The following is a 14,137-nucleotide window of genomic DNA, read 5'->3' as shown; positions in this document are numbered from 1 at the left end:
TAAGGTTCTAATGTGAGACTAGCTACAAGAGTCCAATGTGGAAAAAAACCCAAATTAGGCGCAAGTCAAACCACAGTTATACAAGGATTATACACAAGAATGCAAAGCTATAATTTTCCAATGTAAGGCCACAATGTTTTAAAATAAGGTAACAATGCTCCAATTTATAGCAATAAGGTTATTAAGTAAAGCTGCAATGTTCCAAAGTAAAGCTACAATGCTGTGATGTAAGGCTCCAAGGTTCTAAAGTATGGTTTCAATGTAAAGCTCCGAGGTTCTAAAGTATGGCTTCATTGTAAGGCTCCAAGGTTCTAAAGTATGGTTTCAATGTAAGGCTCCAAAGTTCTGAAGTATGGTTTCAATGTAAAGCTTCAAGGTTCTAAAGAATGGCTTCAATGTAAGGCTTAAAGGTTCTAAAGAATGGCTTCAATGTAAGGCTCCAAGGTCCTACAGAATGGCTTCAATGTAAGGCTCCAAGGTTCTAAAGTATAGCTTCAATGTAAGGCTCCAAGGTCCTACAGAATGGCTTCAATGTAAGGCTCCAAGGTTCTAAAGTATAGCTTCAATGTAAGGCTCCAAGGTTCTAAAGTATGGTTTCAAGGTAAGGCTTAAAGGTTCTAAAGAATGGCTTCAATTTAAGGCTCCAAATTTCTAAAGTATGGTTTCAATGTAAGGCTCCAAGGTTCTACAGAATGGCTTCAAGGTTCTAAAGTATAGCTTCAATGTAAGGCTCCAAGGTTCTAAAGAATGGTTTCAATGTAAGGCTCCAAGGTTCTAAAGTATAGCTTCAATGTGAGGCTCCAAGGTTCTAAAGTATGGCTTCAATGTAAGGCTCCAAGGTTCTAAAGTATGGCTTCAATGTAAGGCTTCAAGGTTCTAAGGAATGCCTTCAATGTAAGGCTTCAAGGTTCTAAAGAATGGCTTCAATGTTAGGCTCCAATGTTCTAAGGAATGCCTTCAATGTAAGGCTCCAAGGTTCTACAGAATGCCTTCAATGTAAAGCTTCAAGGTTCTAAAGTATAGCTTCAATGTAAGGCTCCAAAGTTCTAAAGAATGGCTTCAATGTAAGGCTCCAAGACTTCAATGTAAGGTTACGAGGCTTCAGTATAAGCTAAAAGGCTTCAATGTAAGACTACAAGGCTTCATTGTAAGGCTACATTGTTCCAAAGTAAGACTGTGAGGCTACAAGGTTCTGTTGTAAGGCTCCAAGGCTTCAATGTAAGCTCCAAGGCTTCAATATGAGGCTTTTGTAAAGGTACTATGTACAGACTAAAGGTATTTTGAAAGGCTTCCTATCTAGGTAGTTCATGTGTGTAATGTCAGAGATAAATTCCATGTATCTGCCAGGTCCATGGTATAGCTGCTGTACTTTACAGTCAGTGTGGCTATTATTAATATTTAATCTAACAATTGACAAACATTAGCAGGCTCATATTTACAACTCAATATAGATTATACATGATTGATGGAATTTTTTTATCAATTAAGTAAGATGAATAGATGGCATTTTCTTGAAAATTTGAAAGATAAAACTTGAACACAATTATGGAAAACAGATAAGATAGAAACAAAAACTGGAATCAATTCAGATTCAAGTGTAGTTACTGATGGTGCTGAACTCAAAAGTAGTGAGTTTTAAGATTAGGCAGACTTTATAGTGAAAGAAAATTCAGCTTCCTACCTCTTTATCAAAGCAGAAGTAAGTTTAAAGATAGTTTATGGTGAATGTGATATTGATTAATGACAATGTATTTTGCTAAAGCTTGCAGGCATCCTTAATTTAGTGTAGAGTTATTTCCCTTTACCTACCAATGCTAAGTAAGAATTCGGGACAATGTTAAATAAAATGGTAATGGCTGTACTTGAGATTAATACAAGCTTATATTTTAAGATGCTTGCAGTACATTTTCAAATGCAAAATAAAAAAAATTAAAAAAATATTGTATGCTGACAAACTTATCTCGTTTAACTAAACATATATATTTCATTAATCTTTCGCAAAATTTAAAGGATAATTTACAAAGCTATTAAAATTATTCTTAATGATGTTAAGCATAAAAGATTCATTCCATAATTCCTTTAAATCATTTACACTACAATGTATTGTGTATAGTTCCCTGTAAAACTTCATGTTTTGATACTATCTTATACCCCATTGCCTAAGATGCAAGAGTTTAAAAATCAATACAAATTTAAGAAAACAAAAAATTATGATCAAATAGAAAATTCCTGAATTTGATAAAGCATAATTAATTCTCTAGTGCTAGCTTCCAAAACAGCAGGAATTGAGAAAATAATTAATTGTTGAGTGTAATAAAATATGCTTTAACTTCTGTTTAATACGGAGCTATCTATCAGCGGCCCGTGCCGTGGAATCTCCTGGCAGTAGTCATCTATCACTCGATTGTTTTACTAATTGTTGTTTACATGCACACATGCACACAACCCTGGTAATTAATGATTCCATGACTAACAGACTTCTCAAATCATCTTACTACTACATCTAAACGTTAGACAATAAGATAAAAGTTAAAGGAGGTATCAAAGACCTCATCGAATACAGTGAGCCCATTTAAGGTATGAAAAGTTTCTTCATGCTGTGCTCTACTTGGAACATTCTTTGACTTCCTAGGATTGTCTTATCTTTAAGATTTGACATTGACTAGAAAATGTCTTTGTTTTATTTTTATTGAAAAAAAGTGTGATGTGATATTATCATAACAAATTAACACAGAGTAAAGCTCTGTCATATACGGTAGTAAATGTTGACCTATATATCAATCACAGTTGATATTATTTCTTAACTGATGACTTTATTTGTGATCAAAATCAATTTTTCAGCAATGGTCGTAATTAATAATATAAAAGCCAATCCTTAAGACAGATGATGTCTGTTCTATTTTAAAAGTATCTCAATCCAGCTCAGCGTCTGACTTTAACTGTGATGAGGAAAGACATTTGTGTCCCCTATGAGTGTTTTGAATTACTTTATTACTGTCTGCTATGCTCTCATTTCATAGGCAGGGGGAGCACGGGATGATGAAATATGGAGTGGATAATGAAGAGGTTATCTCCCTTGATGAATTATCCTGGGAATTGTTTGGTGATATTTATCATGTAATAATTACAGCGTGAACTCATCAAGCTTCTTCCACAGACAGCAGGGCTGTAACTCGGCGAAACCATAAAATCAGAGAAGACGAACATTGTTACTTGTTCAATATATTGAAGATACACGTACTTGTCTGGTATATATGTAGATATACACAGAGTTTTCTATTGAATTTTTTTATCTTAGTGCATGACGATGTCCATCATCATTCTGGAGCTAGTTATAAGTTGTGGTAAGATAGATGTGTTTTATAGGCTAACTGTAGTTTATGTACATCGCTACAATTTGTAGATATTCTCTGGCTTAAGAGTCTGCCTATCTCCGATATTAATTAAGTCAAGTTGTTTATGAGAGAGGTATTTACAGTAGCCAGTTGTTGGTGCATCCTCTCTCTTCCTGAAAGTATTCCCATCTAAAATAAAGCTTGTGAAAAAAGATTTGTCTCTTGTGGAGAAGCATTTGTTATTACATGTGGTGCCAGATGATTTTTTGCTTTGACAAGAGCTTTAAGATGTTGGATTGCTAGCATTTGTGTGTTCAACTGCAGGTCAAAACTTTTCTGGTGTGTCCTTGTTACAAGTGAGATAGAAACACTTCGCTATACTTCCAGAAGATGTATACTGCAGTCATTATCATTTGTAGACCAAAGCTGTAATGCATACATGACAAATTAAATGAACAAACAAAAGCAATATGATTTTATGTATCTTGTTAGAGGAAGTCAGCAACGACTGTCACAGTTGTCATGGTAACACCTGATCATGATGACCACTTCCTGTTTACCAAAGTTTGTCTCACTGGAGATTGTGGCATGTCTGTCCTTGAGATTCAATTTCATCTTCAAAATACTTCGTAAAATTGCTAGACATGCAATTTAAATTTAAGAAGCTTGCAAGTTAATTGATTCATACCTGTTCCATGGCAATTATGATAATACTCTAGACATAGGGCCTACTGGCTATATATGATTTAGTGTTGGAAAGGTTTTACAGTGCACCAAGGTAAATGGCTAACTTCAGCATGATACAGTACTCTATTACCTCGGAAGAAATGGCTTTTGGTAGAGTAAGGATAAATTCCTTCAGTACATTCTAAAGCTAAAACAGACTGAACTCATTATTGTATGCAATAGTGATTAAGAAATAAAAAAAATTACGCAAAAAAAAATAGGAAAATATGTATAAAAAGAAAGAAAATATGTGTTAAAGCAGTAAGTTATATTCATACCAGTACATAACGTAAGTGATGGAACTGATATATAATGGTTGAGGTCAGAAATTCATAAGTCATAATAGATATGGCATGAAGCAAGGACAAAATTGTCTTATTAAGGTCAAACCTACAATTAGACAATTTAGCTATGACCACTTCAATATCAAGCTTAGGTCACAACTTTACTTTGCATGTAAGGTCAAAGGGATATCATGTAGATATTGAGGTTATGACCAGATTCTATTGTAAGGACATTAGTGTTGCTTCAAGGTCAGGGTCAGAGGATCATGAATGTACAATCACCTCAAAGTCAAGGTCAGAAGTTCATCATGATCAGTAGACATTAGATTAAAACTTAGACTATACCATCTATGTCAGCCACAGGTACTATAAACTCATAGCAATACTGGATGATATTTCTAAATATCTATTAATGGGGTACTGACCGATGATATTTATCATCAATATGTTTTGAATCAGTGAGGTGGCTGTTAGGGACCTCCAACAGAGTGTTGTTAATTAGCGTATCATTTGGTTAATGAGACGGTTGACACACCAGGTTTATGACCCTTCCTCCCTAATTAATGTCTCTGACATTCCTCCCACTCGTTAGGAACCTCCTTGGCAGTGTAATCAGGGACCTCACCATAGGGTTAGTGGACAATAATGGTCGTCTTCGATAATCAGGTGCCCATCCTAATGAAAAACCGCTGTGAAAAAGTATGATTTCTCTCCTAATTAAGAGACTTGTCCTAATTAAGAGACTTGTTGGAATATTATCAAAGCCTTATAATGACATACCTGTTAGTATCTTTATATAATGAGCATTTCTAATGTATCAAGACCTTGTAATTAGCTTACATAATTCAATTTTGCAATTTTCTATGTCAATGATAAAATGAAAAACGAATTCAATTCTAAAATATTGATTACAAAATAAGTCTCCAGATACTGCTCCATCTGCTGCTGTCCTTTTACATAGAACAATCTAACATGTATCTTTTGTCTCTATATGTACATTTAGAAAATTAACTATATGAACAAAAGGAAAGTATTTTCATATACAGGTGAACTAAATCACTGTATGATATTTGCACTGACTCTAGCACTTTGTCTACTCTCAATTCTACACCTATTTATCCTATAACTCTATTCTAAACTTTTAAGTTCTTCTATTTTATTTACTCTATATGTACACTTGAATAAAAATGAGATTCAGATGGTTTCTTTTACTTAACTTACAAGCAGTGTATATTTATACTGGTTAATGCATAGAAGTATTTTTTGCACTTACTTGACCTCTAACTTTTCCAACTTCCACCTAATTGCTGCCCCTTATATACATACACCATAATAAGACATCTGTACCATTTTTTGCCTTTATACATATCATAAAAAAGAACCTGAATTAGACATCAACCTAACCATTTCCTAATTATGAGGATTGTCTATACATACCTGGCTGATCTGTCCGCTTGTTCTGTCCTTGGCTGTTCATCATCTACTACGACTAGGTGTAACAGCTGGTTACCTGGGCAATGATGAGGAACACTACATGTGTCAACTGGCACTCAATTATTGATGTATAAAACTGCATGTATGTGCACATAGCTGTCACAGGCATCTTCCTGTTCATTACTGATGATGATGATACTCGTCATCGCAACACGTCAGGTTTTACAACATTTGACGAGTTAATGACATAGCTTCAGCTTTCAATATTTGCCTGCTTTTGAAGGATTTAATTATTTATCTGCCCCTTGGCTGCCATTGAACCTCCTGTTTGCAATTAGAGTCTATATGCTATATGATTGATACCGGTGCTGGTTTGCGGTAGATGTCAGATAACTCTTTGGTAACCGAGACATCAAAACTATCAAACGCCAACAAATGGCCAATATTGGTGTAATCATATGTTGTAAAAGAAAGTATTACGGCAGTTGCACATGTCCATGCATGATGGCACAATGTGAATGTTCCTGGAGGAGTAGGTTGATGATGAAGACTACTCATGCTTGACTTCTGACCCCAATCACATGGTACATGACAACGACTACATTGTATAGCATTGTCAGGTTGGTTATTGGGAGACCCTGTCAACCAAACCCAATCTGATATCTGGTATTAATTTATCATCAGCAGGAGTTATGTTGGAGGTATACAGAACAAGATGGGCAGCAGTTGATTGTACTATGTTATCTCCTGATATCTAGGATTAGACTGTGGGTTCGGGCCCTCACCCAGTTTTATGCCAGAGCAGGAAAACCCAATACTGTTTCTGTGGATTCCTGTACAACAACCATCTTCTCTGGAGCGGTGTGGGGAGTGAGACCAGATCCCTGATGTCCGGACTGAGAATGGATCCTTCTGTATACTGAAGGACCTGGGTTTTACTGCTGTCCCAGGAATTAACACTGTGAAAAGTGGTAGTAACTTTAATGCAGATTTAATTCCAGGTTTGAAATGTTGCCATCAACTGCCTACATGCTGAGTATATCAAGACATTTTAATTTCCACACATTCTTCTAAGGGCAGTAAGTGAACGTTGAACAGTTCAGCAAGCCTCCTGTAGAGAACAGTTGTGAAGTCATAAGCTGACAAGTGCATATTGGAGTTTCTTAGAGAATTTTACTTCATCAAGTGTTTAACCTCGTTACTGTAGACGAGCAAGCAAAGACATTTAACACTTAATCAGGAAATCATTGGAGTGGAAAACTATTCATTTCCTATTTAAACTTCTCCTTTAGGAGAATTTTCTCTAATTGGATTACAATTGTTAATTTCTAGCAGGTGCTTGGTTGTCCCTTGGCATTTGTCTTTTTAGTTTGTGAGTAAATAACATTTTGGCACCAAATTAAGGCAAGAAGAAATATCGTATTGGATGCAGCCATATGGGGCAATCCTCCAGGGCAGCTCAGTGTTAATGTAGCCATCAGATATAGGTAGGCCTAATTTATTGGTGTCAGAAAAGCCGATTGTGTTCTCGAATGTTTTATGACAGGGAAAAATAACTGTTTCAGACATTGATACTGATACGTGTGCTGATGGAAACTCTACAGTTTATTTTTTGCTTTGCGTGGATAGTACTCCGACATTGGCTTTAACCTCAAAGCCACAGTGCACTTTTAGCAAGCTAAGCCGAAGGTTCGTGTACCAATTCTGAATACTCATCAGTGTTTGCCTCTACAGCAGTGAAATTTATGTATATTTTTGTTGTCATTCTTATGGAGTGAAAAAAATAAGTTAAAAAATCAAGAGAGAAAGAATTAGAAATTTTTTGAACTGTGAAATATATTTGCCTTTAGATCTGAAAAAGGTATTAAATTATTTCTGTTTTATGTCTGTCTTGAAACCTACATATTCCTGTTGGATCTAAATCAATCAACGTTATATAACTTGTAAAGAGAAAGTATAGTTAGCTAACATTGGTAAGAAAGCTGTATATTAACTGTGCGTCTGGAGGCTGTATGGACCTATGTTGTGCATATGCACATCCTCCGTACAACTGATCAGTATTCCTCGGAGCAGATGTATGTGAACGGATAGAACCTGTTGTTGAGATTATTGATCTATGAAAATGGGTGTGAAAAATGAATTGGATGAATATGAAGAAGAATCCACGTCCATTATTCGATGTGTAAGTATTTCTCCTGCTGACCACCATTGCAACCTCAGCTAGCACCAGTGTTGAGTTCATCAAGGTGATAATTGAAAACCTCTTAGGCTCAGTGCTCCCCTGATTTCTGTCGTAAATTTGTAGACAATTTAATCAATTCAGTGTCTCAATCAAGTTATGTTAGGATATGTTGTGTTTCCAAGGAAAATGTTTAGGGAAAGGAAATGCGGGGTTGACAGGGTTTTGATGGAGTCTGAGAGGGAGAATTAGATCAGTTGATTTGGAAATGAACTGATTAGTTTGGTAATAGTGTCTTAAAGAAGTAATTAGTACAGTTAATGCAGCATTTCGACAAATGTTCTGTTCTGTGTTGTTCTGGGGTTGGTGATACATTGAGAGGTCGTTGTGTCCAAGGGTATGAATGGGAAATTGGATTTGTATTTGGGTTGGAAAGGTTGGTGACTTTGGACACCAAGTGCATTCAGATGGGTCAGGGAGGCGCTTAATCTGGTATAATTGATTATTGATAGGAGTTAAGGATAAAGATATTTACACAGAATATTATATAGTATCTATTTTTATCTGGTATATATGATACTTTGATTGTGTGTGTATAACAGCAGTAGCATGTGTGTTATATAATGTTGATACAGACTACGTCACTGTCTGGTGAATGTTTGAAAGCTATAGGTGTAGGCTGGGACTTGTAAGACTTCATACTTTTATATATACCCCTTAGATGCAATCCTTTGTTGAATGAATACTTTGTAATTCAAATCAGTTTCTGTGTAAATAGGATAGAAATAGGGATAATGAAAATGGAGAATCTAACCGAAATACCAGCTTGTATGCATTAATACCACCTCCGCTAATCCTTGAACTTTTGCACTGAGAATATCTGTAACCTTGAACCATGGTATTTGTTAATTATTGTGATGTGATATAGGCTTGCTAAAATCAAAGAAACGTTTAAAGAAAGGTCAGTTTGTATTATATACCTCCAATCAAAATGCCTAGACCGTCTGGTTAATCAATTGTAGTCTGTTGACATTTAAGCCAAGGTTGGCAATGGATAATGAATTAAAGCCTGTTGATTGACTCCCTGAACCTCTGTATAGGTATCTCATTGTACATTAGGCCAATTGTTGTCCAGCTGGTGGATACATCATCTCATTATTGTAGCAAAAACAACAGCTTCCCTCCTAAAGCACATTTCCCACCCCCAACATGCCTTTTCTTCAGAACACCTTTTCCACCCCCACAGCAAAAACACCTCTATCATCCACAAAATGCTTTATGTCATTATTAAAATGTCACTCATAAAATTATGAAATATAAACTTATAGTCAGGTCGATACTGAGAAAAAGAGTATTCTAGTCTTTTAAAATTTTAATGAACTATTACTGTACACACTGTACATATTTGTCAATGGGGTCATTCTTGTCTTCGGTCTCATTCCAAAACCATAATTTAAACACCCATTTGCTAAATGGATACCTTGTAATTCAGACACAAATTAACAAATGTGTTGCATCATGGTTAGTACATCTGTAGGCATGTTCACGTTAAACAGATTTCTATTCTATTCTGACTATTGGTAAGGTCAATAGAAAGATGATGATGCAAGATGAAACTGTAGAGAAGGGAATGTCTAGTGTTGGTCTTATTCCAAAATCAGAGTTTTAACCATCATTTACTGAATGTGTATTCAGACTCCAGATTAAGTGTTGTGTCATTGATGAAACAGATTTCTCCTATGATTTAGCCCAGTAAACTGGTGCCAGACCCTAAGAACACTGCAGAGGCCAATGAGATATTCATATAGTTTTATTGCTGTGGGGCAGGGTTACAGTCAGAGGATACATGTTATAGTGTTAATTAGTTAATCCTATTAGGTCTTAGTGCTGCCAGGGGACTGATCAGGCCCAATATACACACATATAGACACATGTGGCTTATCTTTATAGTATAGTGACTGTACAGAAATGGCTCTCTATTTATAACATTTATGTAATATACCCTTCTAAATAGAGCATTATGACATATATATGATATCAGACAGAAGTAAATATAAATTTTATTTGAAATACAAGCTTTTACAGAGGGTTTCTCAATAATTACTATTGAAATATGATATTCATATAGGGATTGAAGGTATTAATTGCTTTGGTTTAATTTCGGTAATGAATCCATATTAAGATAGCAATAAGACAATGACACTATCAATATCCTCAGGGAGGGCTTATGTAAAGTAATTCTCCTCTGAATGAATTATTAAAGTATTAATATAATCATAAGTGCTTGTTCTGGGACTGTTAAGTCAATCACATATGTACTGGTACAAATGTGGTGGTATAATCTGTCCAAGTACCCAATGTTCTGGGACTGTTAAGTCAATCACATATGTACTGGTACAAATGTGGTGGTATAATCTGTCCAAGTACCCAATGTTCTGGGACTGTTAAGTCAATCACATATGTACTGGTACAAATGTGGTGGTATAATCTGTCCAAGTACCCAATGTTATGGGACTGTTTAGTCAATCACATATGTACTGGTACAAATGTGGTGGTATAATCTGTCCAAGTACCAAATGTTCTAGGACTGTTAAGTCAATCACATATGTACTGGTACAAATGTGGTGATATAATCTGTTCAAGTACCCAATGTTCTGGGACTGTTAAGTCAATCACATATGTACTGGTACAAATGTGGTGGTATAATCTGTCCAAGTACCCAATGTTCTGGGACTGTTAAGTCAATCACATATGTACTGGTACAAATGTGGTGATATAATCTGTTCAAGTACCCAATGTTCTGGGACTGTTAAGTCAATCACATATGTACTGGTACAAATGTGGTGGTATAATCTGTCCAAGTACCCAATGTTCTGGGACTGTTTAGTCAATCACATATGTACTGGTACAAATGTGGTGGTATAATTTGCCCAAGTACCAATGTTCTGGGACTGTTAAGTCAATCACATATGTACTGGTACAAATGTGGTGGTATAATCTGTCCAAGTACCAATGTTCTGGGACTGTTTAGTCAATCACATATGTACTAGTACAAATGTGGTGGTATTATCTGTCCAAGTACCCAATGTTCTGAGACTGTTAAGTCAATCACATATGTACTGGTACAAATGTGGTGATATAATCTGTTCAAGTACCCAATGTTCTGGGACTGTTAAGTCAATCACATATGTACTGGTACAAATGTGGTGGTATAATCTGTCCAAGTACCAATGTTCTGGGACTGTTTAGTCAATCACATATGTACTGGTACAAATGTGGTGGTATAATCTGTCCAAGTACCAATGTTCTGGGACTGTTTAGTCAATCACATATATACTGGTACAGATGTGGTGGTATAATCTGTCCAAGTACCCAATGTTCTGGAACTGTTAAGTCAATCACATTTTTACTGGTACAAATGTGGTGGTATAATCTGTCCAAGTACCCAAGAGGCCTCATCAACAAAATTAGTCCAACAATAATCAAACATATGAAAATCATACACAGTTCAACCTCAACGAATTCAAAACCTCATTTAAATAGATTTTTTTTGTTATGTCTGAAATTATATTAGTTTAAACAGGATGATCTGTCAATGAAGTGAAAGCTAATTAGCTTGACCTTGTCTTTCAAGACAAGAGCACCTGCTATTGCTAGGTAAAGGGGTTCTCCCCCAAAGAATGTTCAGTTAATTATAAAGACTAAGGTATTGAATGTCTACACCAGGAAATATCTAGGAGGCAATTTTTGTTCTGTCTTTTGTTAATCAATTATAATTCTGAACACAATTAGGAATTAACTACAGTATTGATCAGCAGACATATCCTCTTTCATTTGTTACAATGCTAAGCCAGCTGCTTACAAATTCATAAACTATTGTTTTGTTATAAATGCATGTGTTACCTGTCCCCAAAGTCAATATATAATGTTTTTAAAATTTGTTATTTGTATCTTATAAAATATGCATAGCAGCCTGTCTGACACAAGGAAAAGATAGCTATAATGACTCTGTAAATTCATAAAATGAAAGGTGTTCCCATAGTAATTCATTAGAATGTCAAATTAATGATATTTAGAATGATTCCATTACTAGAATACTTGATTTACAAGGAAGACAACTAACGACTATCAACTTAATTATAACAAAATTATCAGGAATTAACAATTTCATTAGATCTGGAATGGCCTTGAATGCTGATAAATTGAAAATAAATTTATTGATGACATTACAATACTGTAGATTAACAGCCATAATAAGCTCAAATGAAGACAGGTGAAATTTTAAACCTCTTATAATTCTACATTATACAGCTTTGCAGGAGAACAGTGGTGGTACCAATTAATACCCAGTGGAGACTGGGGTTTATATTATATGTGCTATCTGGCAGACAAACCTTGTTACATTATTCCAGTGGATTGAACCAAACTGAAGACATCAGCAACTCAGTCTGCATGAGTAACATCTTATTATTATCAGAGATAAGCAATTATCAGGAATTCCAGGAACTTATGTCAAAGGTCAAATTTACCAAACAAGGGATAAAGGCTACGTCAGGTTTAGACATTGTAGGTTTGGGTTAAAATTATTTCATATTTGATAATTAGTGGCATATTAGTGGCCAAAACACTACATGGTTTCATACATTTATGTCAAGGATTTACTTAAGATTCAAAATGGTTGATTAGGGGTTAAAGATAATGTTCATAAAGTCAGGAATCAAACATATTGGTCAAAGGTCAAAGGTTGGATATGCAAGGAAGGGGCATTGATATTATACTGGTCAGTTAGAACTCTTAAGATGAAATAGATACTTTTTATTAACTGCAACCTAATGTAGACAGCATAGGAATCACATGTATGTCTTGTTTCTTGGTATAAGATCCCCTGGGAGGACAAGGATGTCTCAATTCTGATTAATGTTCTTATTCAGAACAAAGGAATAAATTGAATAAAAAAAAGTCTAGACTATTTCCTTAAATCTCATATCACTGAGAAACTCATTCCAAACTACATATGTTACAAGCCTATTGGTTTGAGTCCAATAGAATCTTTAACACATTTTGTCACTGATCTAAAGCATATTGTTTCTTTCAAAACCTAAGGAAATCTCATAAAGCAAAGTTTTATGCTGATTTGTAGGCATGGTTTAAGGTTACGAGTTCCAGAGACGGATTGATTAATCTCCATGTTCTCCCATCCCAAAGATAATAACTGTAACCTGCATACTCCTCCAGTCTTGACCCAATATACTACTGTCGTTTTACTCCTATTGACTACATTTTGTCAGGGTCAATATAGGAATACTGTCTGGCTAATTTTTGACGATTTAATCCCTACTGGTGCTCATACATGAATTCTAGTTGTTGTTTCAGCCTTGATCTTTCTATACTGCTGTTGTTCAGCTGCCATTCGTGACCCTGCTGAACATGCTGTCATGACACTCTATATAAAGTTCCATGATGTCTTTTGACTGCATAAATAAAAAAAAGTTCAACCGCCCTACTGACCCGAATTGTCCTACATACTTGACCCAAATTGTCTTGCGTACTTGACCCAAATGGCTGCCTATATGGCTATCCCTCTTTCCACTTTCCACAAATGGCTACCTTGCTCCTAGCTTGTCCCCTCAGATGATTACCTATCTCCAAATTACAGTCTACTGATAATATATCTACAACTGACCCAAGCTTTCCATCTCTGTGCCATTGTGGGAGACTTGTACTGTAAGTCCTGGAACCATTGTTTTACCAGCCGACATTGATCAGGAGAGGATTAACAGATCAGACAAAAAGGCACACCACTGAGATGGACATGTCTGTACTTTAGACTGACTTACCATCCTCATCGTGTGTTCAAACTTTATTACCAACCATCATATCCAATATCCTATATATCTGCTCTTCTTGAGCCATTTTGTTCTCTTTCAATTCCGAGAGATTAATAGAAGTTTATGCCTGTACAGTGCCTTGAACCTTCTATGTCTATAAGGTTTAATAAGGTTGAACGATAGTGTTGGCGTAATTAATTGCTGACTACAAGGTTGTGTCAGTGTGTCATTGACACAGTACACTAGGGATCAAATGTCTTTGTACCTTTGGTATACAGCTAATTAGTCTACAGGTAGCGGGATTAGTTTGGTACAGGTGATGTCATGGCTGCTGATAGAGAATGCTTTGTG

At 35.6% G+C, this 14,137-nt stretch overlaps 1 protein-coding gene and 1 long non-coding RNA gene across 12 annotated transcripts in view; one reads left to right on the top strand and one right to left on the bottom strand.

The window, feature by feature from the left end:
- LOC138318287 (uncharacterized) overlaps positions 1 to 6,054 on the bottom strand; it is a 30,812-nt gene extending 24,758 nt beyond the window's left edge. For both annotated transcript variants that reach the window (XR_011207862.1, XR_011207861.1), the window contains exon 1: positions 5,783 to 6,054. This is a non-coding gene — a long non-coding RNA (uncharacterized lncRNA). The remainder of the gene's footprint in view (positions 1 to 5,782) is intronic.
- LOC138318283 (ryanodine receptor-like) overlaps positions 1 to 14,137 on the top strand; it is a 109,230-nt gene that overhangs the window by 22,239 nt on the left and 72,854 nt on the right. For 6 of the 10 annotated variants that reach the window (XM_069260494.1, XM_069260500.1, XM_069260491.1 and 3 more), the window contains exon 1: positions 6,579 to 7,961. The exons of 1 other annotated variant lie outside the window; for it this stretch is intronic. In XM_069260494.1, the coding sequence (XP_069116595.1) occupies positions 7,896 to 7,961 (66 nt within the window). In that variant the 5' untranslated portion in view covers positions 6,579 to 7,895. Of the gene's footprint in view, positions 1 to 6,578; positions 7,962 to 14,137 lie in introns of those variants that run through there. 3 more of the 10 variants (XM_069260496.1, XM_069260497.1, XM_069260498.1) reach the window with 1 other exon arrangement.

This window comes from Argopecten irradians, chromosome 3 (assembly GCF_041381155.1).
Source record: "Argopecten irradians isolate NY chromosome 3, Ai_NY, whole genome shotgun sequence".
NCBI classification, from domain to species: domain Eukaryota; kingdom Metazoa; phylum Mollusca; class Bivalvia; order Pectinida; family Pectinidae; genus Argopecten; species Argopecten irradians.
The sequence above is the reverse complement of the archived record's forward strand: the minus strand, read 5'-3'. Positions and strand labels throughout refer to the sequence as shown.